General features: G+C 33.9%; 1 protein-coding gene across 1 annotated transcript in view; it reads left to right on the top strand.

Annotated features, from left to right (window-relative positions):
• The window catches only part of Upf2 (UPF2 regulator of nonsense mediated mRNA decay), a 39,340-nt gene that overhangs the window by 17,004 nt on the left and 5,684 nt on the right, over positions 1-16,652 (top strand). The window contains exons 7-10 of the mRNA XM_081982635.1: positions 2,972-3,089; positions 3,143-3,370; positions 10,586-10,759; positions 10,814-11,055. Coding sequence (XP_081838761.1) covers positions 2,972-3,089; positions 3,143-3,370; positions 10,586-10,759; positions 10,814-11,055 — 762 coding nt within the window. The remainder of the gene's footprint in view (positions 1-2,971; positions 3,090-3,142; positions 3,371-10,585; positions 10,760-10,813; positions 11,056-16,652) is intronic.

Below are 16,652 nucleotides of genomic sequence, written 5' to 3'. Positions count from 1 at the left end.
GCCGCTAGAGGGCGTCACATTTGATTTCCTTTTTACGGACATTTTGCTAAATCTCTTGAAAACGGTTTGAGTGAGCAGTGTGAAATTTTTTTTTTTCCCTCAAAGGGGCCCCTTTTTGCCATTGCAACTTTTTTCTCCTTCTAAAACATGATAACATCACATTGGATAACCTACTCTTTTGTCTTTGTTAACCAATTAACCATAATCAAAATGTTTTATATCACGCTCCTTTTTTATATCAGAAACTACAATTTGTCCTGATTTAATTAATGCGTACCAATTAGTCTTGGTTAAATTTTTGTTTTTAGTTTTGTTAGAATTTGCTGAATTATTAGATAATAATTGTGGTTTTTTAAATTAAGAGTAGCCAAGCGGGTATTATTGAAGATAGACGCAGAGAACCGAATTTTAATATTGACAACTATAAAATTTGAAATTAAACTGAAATGACTCTAAAAATTTCAAAAAACATTTTTCATAATGTGTTTGAAGTTTTAGAAATTTTGGAAAGTGAAAAAAGAGCAAAAATTGCAAATTAAATATTGCAAATTGATCTGACATAAAAAAATACTTTTTGAAAATTTTTTATAACTTTAAAAATTGTAAATTGAAAATTAACCATTGATTTTAGATGACCTAAAAATAAAAATTCAAATCAATCCATACCGAAAAAACACTTTGAATTTATGAAAACAATTGAAAACTAAAAAACAGAGTGAAAATGACAAGTTTGTGATTTTATAGTTGTAAATAATGTTATTTTTGCTAACAATAATTTGAGAAATTATCACAGTTTTTTTTTTAATTCTACCTTAAAATAAGGTCGTATTTAAAAAAAATTATGTTCTAAAGGGAAAAAAGTTGAAATGATAAATTATTAATTACTTTGAATTATCTACAATAAAAACATATTTTTTGGTAATCCTGCAAAACTGCAAGATTGAACCATATCACATTATACACCACTTAATGAGGAAAAACAAGAATTTATTCGAAAATGTCAAAATCTACTAAAGCGTCCATAAGAAAAATGAAAGTTGATTATTGAATATCAAACTAAGCCGGCGGATTGAGTTGCAAATTAAGCTCCTGAAGATGTAAAGTATTGTGGAGAGGACTGCGTATTATTTATTCCCTTTCGTATTCAAACAACTCAGATAATGGACTTCTACTTCTCTTCATTATGTTTTACTTCATCTATTGTGTCTGCAGGTTCACCATAAAGAAAATAACATCCACAGTCTACATAGTTAACACCACGTACTACACAATTCAAGTAAATTCATACTAAATTCACTGATTTTATTTTTTAGAATTTCTTTATATTGTCTTCTGAAAACACTTAACTGTCTGCACTTAAAGACGTATTATAGGGCATTCTTAGCGAAAATATGACTGCAGTCTCGTGTGGAAAAGTACCACTTGCCGCACTAGATAGGTTGATAACTATTGAGTTAAGTTAATTACAAAATGTTAGAGCAACAAAAACAAAGCAACAACAAAACCAACAAAGGCGGTAGACCAGACTAAAAGTCCTTATAAGTGAAAATTGTCAAATAAAAGGAGATTTTTTGACTGATTTTCTTTATTTTTTATCAAGCATGAGTGAGCAATGCTTTTGATTCGTGAAAAGAGTTTGTTACAAATTCGAGGCATTAGCATTGCTATCTCAGAAACTATTGTTGGGGCAAAGTTGCGCATTTTACTGCTAAATAATTTGGTAAAAAAAAAAATTAAAATATGTTCATTAATTTCGGAGATATCCGACAAAAACCGAAAAAGTCAAATTTCTATTTTATTTTTTTACCACTTTATTATTGATTATTTTGGAAAATCAATAGCACTTTCTGAAGGCACTTTTTTATGCTCTTCAAGGAAATAGTTTGTTTTCAGCTCTGACGTTTTGTTTTTTAGATACCATCATCAACTTCGATTTTCAAATACGGACCTGAACTTTTTATTTAATTTTTTAGTAGCTACAGACCTCCCAAAAACAATGATGTGCCACACAAAAATTATACCTAGTGCACTTAGGTACTTGTTTTTTTTTAAATAAATGAAAAGTACTATAAGAAACTATCTTGTTTTCGAAGGAGCAATGCACCTAATTATTAAATTATATAAAACTAAATTATCTACTCATTATGACAACATATCAATTTCAATTGCTTAATTTATTTAAAAAACTTAAAGTACCAAGTACGTAATACACTAAATATACTTTTTTGACAAGTGTGACACATCGTTGGTTTCGGAAGAGGTGTAGCTACTAAAAAACGAAATAGGAAGTTTAGGTCCATATTTGAAAAATTGGACAAAAAAATCTAAAAAACGAAACGTCGGAGCTGGAAACTAAAACTATTTTCTTAAAGAGCATAAAAAAGTGCCTTCAGAAGGTGCCATTGATTTTCCAAAATATTCACTAATAAAGTGGAAAAAAATAGAAAATTGACTTTTTCGGTTTTGGTCGGATATCTTCGGAAGTAATGAACATTTTTTGAATTTTTTGTTATCAAATTATTTAGAAATAAAATCCGCAACTTTGCCTTCATTTAACTAAAGCTCTATCAACTGTAGTTTCTGAGATAGCAATGCTAATGCATCGAATTTGTAACACCCTCTATACACTGTGTCCGTAAAGTCACGCGATAATTCTATTATAAAAATCAGGAGTTTGTTTTTTTTAAACTGCTCGGACACGTCAATTTTTATTGCGGATCTTTTGATAATAAATTCTGTGAGGCCCAATAACACAGTTTTCCACAGTAAACTTAATTTTTTTAATGGAAATTTCAATTTTTTATTTTATTTTTTATACGTGCAGCATACCTTTGAATTCTATGCAGAATCCAAATGTGACGTAAAAAATTTTAATTTTTTTTTGAATTTGAAAAAATTAAGTTGACAGTTCTAACTTCTTTTTTGGTCACCCTGTTTACGGACACTATTAAATTTTTATTTTTTTTGCTAGGTTTTATACTCTTTGATTTCTTTCGGAGTGTCGATGGATCCAAATGAACCATCACTTCTAGACCCACCGAATCATTTATTCCGTATTCGGCTGGCTTGCACTCTGCTGGAAACTTGTGGTAAGTTTTCTTGTTTGATTTAAAAATGTAATTTCACATTAATCACTTCATAGGAACTTACTTTAGTAGCGGGAGTAGTAAGAAAAAATTGGATTATTACTTGATTTTTCTCCAAATGTACTATTGGCATAAAAAGGAAATATTGAAGGAACTTTTTCCTCCTACCCTTGAACACATATTTAAAGAGACTTTAGGTATTTTGAGACCTAAATTAAAGCTATGCCAAAGTTATGAAGAAACCCAAGCTGAGGTGAACAACATCAGGAGTGTTTTAGGCATTGGTAAGTCTAGTTTTGATTTTTTTATTAATACTAATTATCAATAATTTTTGGATCGTAAGTTTAAACTTTTTTTAAAGTCATAAACTATAGTCAACCAAACTTTACAGTTAGATAAGCAACAGCAGCAGAAGAAGCCTTGTAGGCTGGGAGCTTTGCAGTCCGTACAATAATTCTAATTAAAAAAAAGATTTCCCAATAATTGCTAAAATTACGACTAATCGGGAATAATTATTATTAAGCGTAAATTGGCTGTTTCATTCATTTGTGCACAATATGTACGAGATCTTCCGAATGTCATATCTTCCTCAGAAGCATATCTAAATTGTAATTTTGGGTGCAGAAGGTCATTCTGAACATTTTTGGTATCTTGCTAAATTTACATATTTCTAACCGTTTACGAGATAAGTACTCGATTTTTGTTTTTTGTTTTTTTTTTTAACTTTCGTATATCCGTCATTTTTGAGGTTTCACCTACTGTAAAAAACTGAAAATGTTCATCTTGAACTACTCTTTTACTTATTGCTAACCATAACATGATTGAACAAATACATGGTGTTCAAAAAACCAAAAGAAACACAGTTAAGTTTGAACGCTTTGCCAATTGTGAGCGCGTTTACCCGGTTCTAAGTAGTCCAATGGGTGCAGAATGTCAATCAGGACTTTTTTAGTATCTTGCAAAATTTGCGTAACTAACGTTAACGTTTCCGAAATATTCGATTTTTTTACTTTTTTTTTGAAAATTGTGTTCAGAAAGCAAAAAGAAAAACATTAGTTTCTTCGTTGATAGTTGGGTTTACTGTCTCACCACACAAAAAAGGTTTATTGAGAAAATGGAATTTTGCACTATTTTCAACTATGTTGAAAATAACATTAACCTAGTCGTCCCAACACAAGACCTCTGGGGTCTGGTGCACTTTAGGCGCCACCGTATTTTTAGTTATTTTTTGATGAAATTGATGTCAGATTGTTTATTTAACTTAGTTCTACCCAAAAAAGGGTGGATGAATCTGGTTTTTTGGGAAAAGAATCGTAAAAAAACGATTTGAAAGTGGTCAGGTTACAACAAGTCTAGGAAAAATGTCTCCCCCTTACTACTGGAAATGTGCAACGTATAAGCCGTTTAACAACAATGTCTTGTTTTACATGCAAAGTGACACTTTACTATCTATAATTACTGTTGACAATGCTAACCTTAAGCTGGATTCATAGTTCTAATTCCGCAAGAAGTAAGCAGCATGCAGTAAGTAGTAAGAAGTAGCCTTCCGCAAATGTTTCAATTCATAGTTCGACGTTAGTAAATTGACAGACTACAGATTATTTGACAGTTTATTTTTTTGTTTACAATATAAATTTGGTTAGAATTTTTTATTTCTATTCTATTCATTGAATGTTTTTTTTACGGAAAATGGATTTTGTCGATGACTATTCTATCATAGTAGCTGCAAGTAAGCCGAGTGAAAACTAGAAAAGATCGGATATTTGACAAATGACAATTCGAAAACCCACGAATGGGTGAAACAGGCAGCCGACGATGCACGAAGCAGTATGAAGCAAGGTAAGAAATGAAAATGATTCATTTCTTGCTGCTTACTGCTTGCGGTTCATGCGGCTTGCGCTTATTTGTCAAACTATCAATGAAAGTGCTACAAGTATATTGTTTATTTTTAATTCGGGTTACTGCTTACTTCTTACTTCTTGCGGATTTCAAAATATGAATTCAGCTTAAGTGTCCGATTAGTACAAGAGTAAAAATGTATTGAAAAAGATGCATGGCTTGTAACGAAAAGCAAGGAAATTTCTTTGCTATCATAGAAAACCCTTCTCTATTGTAATATATGGTACTCTCTACGGTTCGATTCTCGAAGATCGGCACTCAACGTAGCTATTCGGGTTGTGCAAAATAGAAAACCCAAATGAGGTCTTGCTATGAATTTATCTCTTTTGGAGCTATGAAATTTTGTATTTGTCAATCTTTCTTTTCCGTCGTCTTCTAAAATTCAAATGTTTTGGCTTTTAACCTTTATGCCTGTCAGTGTCAACATTGTGTCAATAATAAGGTTGGGTTGGGGACCAATTGATTGTGTTTGCACCCCCCTTTCATTGATTTTGAGTTTTTAGTAAAAGTGTTAATGCATCTATTAGTTGTTGTTTTTGAGGTGTAAGCTGTTCATGATGGAATGGTTGTGTTCTGGCTATATGAGTTCCATCAACACATCCTAAAGTCCCATCCTACTTCCTTCACAAAATGCATAACAGTTGGTAGCATGTTTACAAGGAACTGGGACATATTAATGGTCTAACAAGAAAATAAGAAACTGACGACAGAACTACAATAAATACAACAACAATAATGGGAACAAAACGGATTTTAGAATGCAAACTTTGAAATATATGATTAATTACTGAGAAAGAAAGCAAAAAACGTAGAATTATTCAAATTATTGTCATTGATACTTGTCATTAACGCTGAATACGAGGAAACAAGTAAAAGCCCTAGATTTATTACTAGAAATTAGTCAATGTTTTTAGGACCGATAACTTCCCGTCTTCTGTTGACGGTGTCAGCCGAATGTGATAGAAAATACCTTAGAATTTTCTTTCTTGTCTATTTCTATGCGTTTTCTATTTCCTACATCGTTACGGAATTCGCCTCCTGTTTGACAACGTTGCTAGGGTTGTTAGACACCAAACAAAACGTTCATCAATCACGCTGGTGGTGCTGGTACCGATCAAAAACAAGTCATTTATGTTTAGTATGGAGAATGCCATACGAAAGTAAATAACGTTAAAATATAGGTTTTTCCTGCGAAAAAGTGATTCATCCAACCTTATTTTAAATAAACAATCTGACATCGATTTCATCAAAAAAGAACTAAAAATACGGTGGCACCTAAAGTGCACCAGAACCGACCACTGATTTCGGCTCGGTCTTAATACCTAAAAACGCTGATGTTTTGGTGGAAAATCTACCCCTGTCTTCAGAGAATCTAAAAAAGAACACAACGGCAGAACACAGAAAACAACAACTTAATAAGTATTGTTACGATTTTCCCGTGGGTTTACGCAAAGTCAGTTTAACTTAACAATTAATAAATGTATTTGCTCTCCAAAACACTCCGTACAATAATTAACTCAGCTACTAAAAACACTACTACAATTCCACACTTATTCCACTATTTAAACTTTACCGCGTTCCCAAATTCACTACTACACTACTACGCAGTCGTCGACACCGCTTCTTTTATATTCGCAAACCACGTTCTAGAATGACCGCAAAACGCTTCGCGATTTGCCTCGAATATCAAAGATGCATCCAGGTGTCGCTTCCTAATTGTGACCTACTTTAACACGCGCCCGGCCAGATATTGCGGCGCATCGGTTTCATCGAGTATCGAGCATAGTAGGCCCAAACCGTAACACTGCCCCCCTCTTAAAGCTGATCGTCCCGATCCGCTTCATCTAATCCCTGGTATTTCTTGAGTCTGTCCAGATGAATAATTTTCATCTTGCCTTTGGGGCTGCATTGGACTCTGTACGCGACGTCATTTAACCGTTTTACCACAATGTAAGGTCCCTCCCAGTGTCGTTGCCATCTTTGACTTAATCCTTTGCTCCTCCTGGGTTGAAACACCCACACAGCATCACCTTCCTTATAATTGCCACCAGTTGGTCTGTGGTCCAGTGTCATCTTCATACGGTCGTTGTTTGGTTTCATCTTCTCTCTCTCAAGTTCCCGAATTGTGATGGATCCCTTCTGTAACGAACACTGGTCACACCGTTTACACCATTCCTCAACGTCCTTTCTGAAGTTAATCCAGTAAAATCGAGCTCTTATTCTAGCCAAAGTCTGGTTTACTCCAAAGTGTCCTCCTCCGCGACTGTGTCATGTAGTTCTCGCAGCACATTCTCTTTGCAGGAATTGGGCACTATTGTTTGGTAAACAAAGCGTTTTCCGTCTGGACTTTCCCATTTGCGAGTAATTAAGTCATCTCGCAGTCGAAGCGAATTCCACTGCAACCAGTAACCCCTTACTGTTGGTCCATATCTGGAAATCTGTTGCCAATCCGGTTTCAAATCCTTCTCCAACCATCTTCTGATTACTTTCAAATCAGAGTCTGAGCGCTGTCCTTTTATTATGTCTTCCTTAGAAACGCTGCTCTTCATTCTTTTTGTAGCCTCTTTATCTGTCACCATCGCGATTTGACCAATCCTCCAACCATTATGAATTTGTCCTTTCCGGTACCTTAAGTCACTATCCAAAGCTTGACGATCCTCTACATATCGCGGTAAATGTCTTTCCGGATTCTTCATTTTCTGCTCCTGGTTACGCCAGTTCTGCGGCGTCGGTAAACGAGACTGCTGTCTGCAATTCCAGCGGTAATGTCCTTTACGTCCACAAATATAGCACGTAATGTTTCTTTTAGCAGAGGAGTTCCGGTGATTTGTTCTAATGTCCTGATTTCGTCGGCACTGTGGGTTTGGAGAACAAGACCGCTGTCTGCAATTCCTTCTATAGTGTCCTTTGCGTCCACATCGATAACATTCCACTCTAGTGATCGGACGTGACCGTTCTAACTGTGTGGACTGACCATTTCCTAATGCTGCCATTTGTTGCACTAATTGGCCTGAGCATAGTAGGCCCAAACCGTAACAATATTAAACCTGATAATGTTCAATTTGGAACTCCGAGAAGGGTTTTTTGTCAATAAAAATTGACATTAACTTTAACTTTAACTTTTGTCATTCCAATAGGAAAGGTTATCTATTGTTGTAGTGAAAGGTGGGTTTTATAATGAAATAGTATACCAGGTGTCCAAGAGCACCCTGGACATAGGAGATTAACATGGGAAAACGGTTTTGATTTTTTTACGCCTGTACGGTTGATTTGATTGAAAAATCGTATTAATGAAAGTTGTAGTACCTATCACGGACTAATTTTCTGTATTTTTTTCAGATCTCTAACTTGAGCCCTTTCGTCGTAAAACACGAACAAAAATGCGAAAATTTTAACTTTTTACCTGCACTGTATAAGCGGTTGTCGAGCAACCGTACCAGCAACAATGAAATGTTTACCCGTTGCCCGACAACCGCCTATACAGTGCAGGCCAAAAGTTTAAATTTTCTCATTTTTGTTCGTGTTTTACGACGAAAGGGCTCAAGTTAGAGATCCGAAAAATACAGAAAATTAGTCCGTGATAGGTACTACAACTTTCATTAATACGATTTTTCAATGAAATCAACCGTACAGGCGCAAAAAAATCAAAACCGTTTTCCCATGTTAATCTCCTATGTCCAGGGTGCTCTTGGACACCTGGTATACATACTCAGATGGAAAGTGTTTGATTTGTGTCGAGAGATTAGGTAAGTTAACTTTATCTCGATACAGAAATTAAACTTTCTACCGTGGTTTGTATACTATTTTATTTTCAACCATTTATCAAAATCTCATCGAACTTTAAATAAATCATTCAGTTGAAATATTGATTGCTAATAGTCTCTAACAATAAGGTAGTATAGGTGTACGAGTAGTTATGACTTCAACCATAATAAACGTCTGGTGATTTGTTTACAATCTTGACAACGTCATTATTGTGTTATTCCGTCTTTAATATTTTGAGCTGAAACGTTTCTTAAAGTGCTTTTAACATGAAGATTTCTGAAGACGCAGTTGTTACTCAACATCTCCTGAGCTGCGAGCTGTTGCAGAGGTGGCGGCACAGTCTCTTCACTATAAAAAGTAAGCCCAGATATGACAAAACGCATATTGACATTCACCCTGGTGGAAAGTGACATTTACCCGGGTGGAAAGTAAAAGCAGGTAATTTTCATCTTTCCACCTGGTTTACACATAATAAATAACGTTATTACATACCTGGTTGAAAATAAACAAAATTACAAGATATTTCAGTTTTGTTTGACAAGTGTTATCTTCTCTTCTAGAATATTTAACCAAGTTTGGTCAATCTTAACCGAGGATGTCGCAATGACAGACGTCATGGTTTAATCTAATTTGTGCACTTTCTTTTAGTCTTTTTTTACGTCTTTTTGAAAAAATTCATTCATTCCATTTGACTCTATGATCATTATCAAACGCGTGTTGGCATATATTAGATTTGTGGAAGTCTCCAGTTTTGAAATAATTTTGATGTTCTTTAATTCGTTTTTTTAAAGGTCTAGAGGTTTGATGTGTTCTAAATATCTTAGGATCTTAATGTGTTCTAAATATTGTTCTGATGTTATATTTTTGAGCTTTTTGTTTGATGTCAGAAATACCTGAAATATAAGGTATAAAAAGGTTTGTAAAAGGTAAAATTTGATTTTGATTTCCAGATGGTTTTGGATGTTCTAAATCCCTAAAACATTTATTAATAAATGTTTCAGGATAGTCATTTTCTTTTAGAACATTTTTAATGAACAATTTATCTTTATTAAATTGTTATTAAACATTATTGCAAATAATTTTGGCTCTATAAAATAAACTTTTTACAATACCTTTTTTTACCATTATTGGATGATTGGATTTGTAGTTTAAATATCTATTTGTGTGGGTTGGTTTTTTGTATACTTTTGTTTCAAATTTGTTTGTATGTCTTTTTTGATTAGAATGTCTGAAGAAGAATGAAAGTTGGTTATTTTGTTCAGTTTCTGTTGTAAATTTGATTGTAGGTTGTATGTGTGTTAGAAATTGGTTGAGATGATCATAAAAACATTAATAATTTGAAATTAACGCTCTGTCAGTTGTGACAGACGCGTTTATCCGGTTTTAAGTACTCCCATGAGTACAGAAAGTCTGAATTCTGAACCTCTATGGTTTCTTGCCAAATGTAGTAAAAACAGTTAGGTATTTATGCAACAAGTACAAAAAGTACATCTTTTTTACACGCAGTGAAAGTTAAACTCGACCTTCGGTCTCCTATAACAACAGGAAAGTGAAAAAAAAAACTTTTTGCTTAGGTTGCATACAACATTTTTTTAAAAAAATGGACTTGTTTGATAAGAAAATTAGAGCAGATATAGCATAGTGCAAAAAAGACTTTGTTGCACTAAAAATCATTAAAAAAAGTGTACTTTTTTACACGATTTTATTAAAAAAATGTCTTTAAGGCTGCAAAGGTTCGGGCATGGCTACTAATACATTTAGAGTGTATTCATAATATTTAGTATGTATACGTTTTTATTCTTATTTATTTTGTTTACTTTGGATTAATTTAATAGAAAAATTAGTGGAAAACGTCAGACAGAAAGCTGACGAAGATGGTTTGGACACCATAACAGAAACCGACAATGAAGATGCCGGAGATGAGGACCCGTCCGAAGCCGCAGGACCAGTTACAGACGATACGGCCACTGAAGACGAAACTGCTAATACACAAGACACAGACGAGGAAGGTAAGTAAACACCAAAAATTCCCGTTGTTCCCGATTAAAAAAAAAATAACTCAGCTGAAGCCGAAATGGACACTAGCGAGGCAGAAGTCGAGCAGGTTTCCGAATCTTTAGCGGTACCGAAAGGTCCCAAAAAAGTGGACTGTCCCGAGGACGCTGACTTTTTAAACGCTTTAGACAAGATGGTTTCCGAAAACATTCAGGAACGAATGAGAGAGCCGGTCAAAGTAGGCAACATTGATATTTCTGTTCCTGTTGTGTTGAAAAGCAACGCGAAGAAAAGTTACGACCAGTTGCAGGTGAGTAACAATGAATTTTGAAATTAAAAAAAAATAGTTACACTCCAAGTTTATGTTTTAAACCAATCTGGAATTATACTTGAGGCCATAATATGTAATGAGTTGAATGTTTTCCTCAGGGTGTGGATTATAGCATAGGATAGTTGCATGTTAGTCATACTTTGGATAACAAATGTGACCAACAGTAGCTGATTTTACGGTTTCTATAGAAATTATCTTTATTCTGAAGTGAAAGTGCTGTCCCTTGAACGAAATAAACCTGTCTATCAATACATTTAATTTAACAGCATCTGTTCAGTGACTTCTGAATGTCATATCTCTTAACTCATTTCCTTAGTTGTTGTTATTGGTTAAAGGCATACAGGACCATTTTGAAAATTCTATAGACCTCTAAATGCTATTGAAAACCTTCTAAAAAGTGCCAGAATCTTTTGCAAGTGTCTTAAACCTCCCTAGAATTGTTTTGAATTGCCAGAGGTCTCTAGGTCCATTTTGAAAGTTCACTAGACCTCTAAATGCTACTGAGAACCTTCTTAAAAGTGCTAGAGGCCTCTAGGACCATTTCGAAAGTTCCATAGACCTCTAAATGCTACTGAGAACCTTCTAAAAAGTGCCAGAACCCTCTGTAAGTGTCTTAAACCTTCCCATAACTGTTTTAAATTGCCAGAGGCCTCTATAGGACCATTTTTAAATTTTCATACCTAACACTAAAAGTGCCAGAATCCTCTACAATTGCCTTAAACTTTCCTAGAATTGTATTAAATTGCCGGAGGTCTTCCATAGACCTCTAAATGCTACTGAGAACCTTCTAAAAAGTGCCAGAACCCTCTGTAAGTGTCTTAGACCTTCCCAGAACTGTTTTAAATTTGACAGAAACCTCTAGGATCATTTAAAAAAAAATGCCATCGACCTCAAAATGCTACTGAAAACCTCCTTACTAGAGTCAAAGGCTTTTACGATCATTTTGAAAGTTTCCTAAACCTCTAAATGCTAAAATGCTATTGAAAACCTTCTAAAAAGTACCACAGCCCTCTACAAGTGTCTTAAATCTTCCGATAACTGTTTTAAATTGCCAAAGGCCAATTTTGAAGGTTCCATAGACCTTTGAATGTTGCTGACAACTTTCTAAAAAGTGCCAGAGTTCTCTACAAGGGTCTTAAACCTTCCCATAACTGTTTTACATTTCCAGAGGCCTCTAGAACCATTTTTAAAAGTTCCATAGATCTTTAAATGTTACTGACAACCTTCTAAAAATTGTCAGAGTCTTTTACAAGTGTCTTAAACATTCCTAGAATTATTTTAAATTGCCAGAGGCCTCTAGGACCATTTTAAAATTTCCATAGACCTTTAAATGTTACTGACAACCTTCTAAAAATTGTCAGAGTCTTTTACAAGTGTCTTAAACATTCCTAGAATTATTTTAAATTGCCAGAGGTCTCTAGGACCATTTTAAAACTTCCATAGACCTTTAAATGTTACTGACAACCTTCTAAAAAGTGGCAGAGTCTTTTACAAGTGTCTTATACCTTCCTACAATTGTTTTAATTTGCCAGAGGCCTCTAGGACCATTTTGAAAGATCCATAGACATTTAAATGTTACTGACATCTTTCTAAAAAGTGCCAGAATATTTTGCAAGTGTCTTAAACCTTCCTAGAATTTTTTTTTTAATTGCCAGAGGTCTCTAGGACCATTATAAAAGTCCCATAGACCTTTAAATGTTAGAGACAACCTTCTAAAAAGTGCCAGAATGTTTTACAAGTGTCTTAAACATTCTTACAATTGGTTTAAATTGCCAGAGGCCTCTAGGACCATTTTAAAACTTCCATAGACCTTTAAATGTTACTGACAACCTTCTAAAAAGTGCCAGAATGTTTTACAAGTGTCTTAAACATTCCTAGAATTGTTTTAAATTGCCAGAGGCCTCTAAGACCATTTTAAAACTTCCATAGACCTTTAAATGTTACTGACAACCTTCTAAAAAGTGGCAGAGTCTTTTACAAGTGTCTTATACCTTCCTACAATTGTTTTAATTTGCCAGAGGCCTCTAGGACCATTTTGAAAGATCCATAGACATTTAAATGTTACTGACATCTTTCTAAAAAGTGCCAGAATATTTTGCAAGTGTCTTAAACCTTCCTAGAATTTTTTTTAAATTGCCAGAGGTCTCTAGGACCATTATAAAAGTCCCATAGATCTTTAAATGTTACAGACAACCTTCTAAAAAGTGCCAGAATGTTTTACAAGTGTCTTAAACATTCTTAGAATTATTTTAAATTGCCAGAGGCCTCTAGGACAATTTTAAAAGTTCCATAGATCTTTAAATGTTACTGACAACCTTCTAAAAACTGTCAGAGTCTTTTACAAGTGTCTTAAACCTTCCTAGAATTTTTTTTAAATTGCCAGAGGTCTCTAGGACCATTATAAAAGTCCCATAGACCTTTAAATGTTACAGACAACCTTCTAAAAAGTGCCAGAATGTTTTACAAGTGTCTTAAACCTTCCTAGAATTTTTTTTAAATTGCCAGAGGTCTCTAGGACCATTATAAAAGTCCCATAGATCTTTAAATGTTACAGACAACCTTCTAAAAAGTGCCAGAATGTTTTACAAGTGTCTTAAACATTCTTACAATTGGTTTAAATTGCCAGAGGCCTCTAGGACAATTTTAAAAGTTCCATAGATCTTTAAATGTTACTGACAACCTTCTAAAAACTGTCAGAGTCTTTTACAAGTGTCTTAAACCTTCCTAGAATTTTTTTTAAATTGCCAGAGGTCTCTAGGACCATTATAAAAGTCCCATAGACCTTTAAATGTTACAGACAACCTTCTAAAAAGTGCCAGAATGTTTTACAAGTGTCTTAAACATTCCTAGAATTATTTTAAATTGCCAGAGGCCTCTAGGACCATTTTAAAACTTCTATAGACCTTTAAATGTTACTGACAACCTTCTAAAAAGTGCCAGAATGTTTTACAAGTGTCTTAAACATTCCTAGAATTGTTTTAAATTGCCAGAGGCCTCTAAGACCATTTTAAAACTTCCATAGACCTTTAAATGTTACTGACCACCTTCGAGAATGTGCCAGAATTATTTACAAGTGTCTTAAACATTCCTAGAATTGTTTTAAATTGCCAGAGGCCTCTAAGACCATTTTAAAACTTCCATAGACCTTTAAATGTTACTGACAACCTTCTAAAAAGTGGCAGAGTCTTTTACAAGTGTCTTATACCTTCCTACAATTGTTTTAATTTGCCAGAGGCCTCTAGGACCATTTTGAAAGATCCATAGACATTTAAATGTTACTGACATCTTTCTAAAAAGTGCCAGAATATTTTGCAAGTGTCTTAAACCTTCCTAGAATTTTTTTTAAATTGCCAGAGGTCTCTAGGACCATTATAAAAGTCCCATAGATCTTTAAATGTTACAGACAACCTTCTAAAAAGTGCCAGAATGTTTTACAAGTGTCTTAAACATTCTTAGAATTATTTTAAATTGCCAGAGGCCTCTAGGACAATTTTAAAAGTTCCATAGATCTTTAAATGTTACTGACAACCTTCTAAAAACTGTCAGAGTCTTTTACAAGTGTCTTAAACCTTCCTAGAATTTTTTTTAAATTGCCAGAGGTCTCTAGGACCATTATAAAAGTCCCATAGACCTTTAAATGTTACAGACAACCTTCTAAAAAGTGCCAGAATGTTTTACAAGTGTCTTAAACATTCCTAGAATTATTTTAAATTGCCAGAGGCCTCTAGGACCATTTTAAAACTTCTATAGACCTTTAAATGTTACTGACAACCTTCTAAAAAGTGCCAGAATGTTTTACAAGTGTCTTAAACATTCCTAGAATTGTTTTAAATTGCCAGAGGCCTCTAAGACCATTTTAAAACTTCCATAGACCTTTAAATGTTACTGACCACCTTCGAGAATGTGCCAGAATTATTTACAAGTGTCTTAAACATTCCTAGAATTGTTTTAAATTGCCAGAGGCCTCTAAGACCATTTTAAAACTTCCATAGACCTTTAAATGTTACTGACAACCTTCTAAAAAGTGGCAGAGTCTTTTACAAGTGTCTTATACCTTTCTACAATTGTTTTAATTTGCCAGAGGCCTCTAGGACCATTTTGAAAGATCCATAGACATTTAAATGTTACTGACATCTTTCTAAAAAGTGCCAGAATATTTTGCAAGTGTCTTAAACCTTCCTAGAATTTTTTTTTAAATTGCCAGAGGTCTCTAGGACCATTATAAAAGTCCCATAGACCTTTAAATGTTAGAGACAACCTTCTAAAAAGTGCCAGAATGTTTTACAAGTGTCTTAAACATTCTTACAATTGGTTTAAATTGCCAGAGGCCTCTAGGACCATTTTAAAACTTCCATAGACCTTTAAATGTTACTGACAACCTTCTAAAAAGTGCCAGAATGTTTTACAAGTGTCTTAAACATTCCTAGAATTGTTTTAAATTGCCAGAGGCCTCTAAGACCATTTTAAAACTTCCATAGACCTTTAAATGTTACTGACAACCTTCTAAAAAGTGGCAGAGTCTTTTACAAGTGTCTTATACCTTCCTACAATTGTTTTAATTTGCCAGAGGCCTCTAGGACCATTTTGAAAGATCCATAGACATTTAAATGTTACTGACATCTTTCTAAAAAGTGCCAGAATATTTTGCAAGTGTCTTAAACCTTCCTAGAATTTTTTTTAAATTGCCAGAGGTCTCTAGGACCATTATAAAAGTCCCATAGATCTTTAAATGTTACAGACAACCTTCTAAAAAGTGCCAGAATGTTTTACAAGTGTCTTAAACATTCTTAGAATTATTTTAAATTGCCAGAGGCCTCTAGGACAATTTTAAAAGTTCCATAGATCTTTAAATGTTACTGACAACCTTCTAAAAACTGTCAGAGTCTTTTACAAGTGTCTTAAACCTTCCTAGAATTTTTTTTAAATTGCCAGAGGTCTCTAGGACCATTATAAAAGTCCCATAGACCTTTAAATGTTACAGACAACCTTCTAAAAAGTGCCAGAATGTTTTACAAGTGTCTTAAACCTTCCTAGAATTTTTTTTAAATTGCCAGAGGTCTCTAGGACCATTATAAAAGTCCCATAGATCTTTAAATGTTACAGACAACCTTCTAAAAAGTGCCAGAATGTTTTACAAGTGTCTTAAACATTCTTACAATTGGTTTAAATTGCCAGAGGCCTCTAGGACAATTTTAAAAGTTCCATAGATCTTTAAATGTTACTGACAACCTTCTAAAAACTGTCAGAGTCTTTTACAAGTGTCTTAAACCTTCCTAGAATTTTTTTTAAATTGCCAGAGGTCTCTAGGACCATTATAAAAGTCCCATAGACCTTTAAATGTTACAGACAACCTTCTAAAAAGTGCCAGAATGTTTTACAAGTGTCTTAAACCTTCCTAGAATTTTTTTTAAATTGCCAGAGGTCTCTAGGACCATTATAAAAGTCCCATAGATCTTTAAATGTTACAGACAACCTTCTAAAAAGTGCCAGAATGGTTTACAAGTGTCTTAAACATTCTTACAATTGGTTTAAATTGCCAGAGGCCTCTAGGACAATTTTAAAAGTTCCATAGATCT

Source organism: Ips typographus, linkage group LG6 (genome assembly GCF_016097725.1).
Source record: "Ips typographus isolate SLU linkage group LG6, UJ_Ityp_2.0, whole genome shotgun sequence".
Classification (NCBI taxonomy): domain Eukaryota; kingdom Metazoa; phylum Arthropoda; class Insecta; order Coleoptera; family Curculionidae; genus Ips; species Ips typographus.
This window is presented reverse-complemented; position numbering and strand designations above follow the sequence as displayed.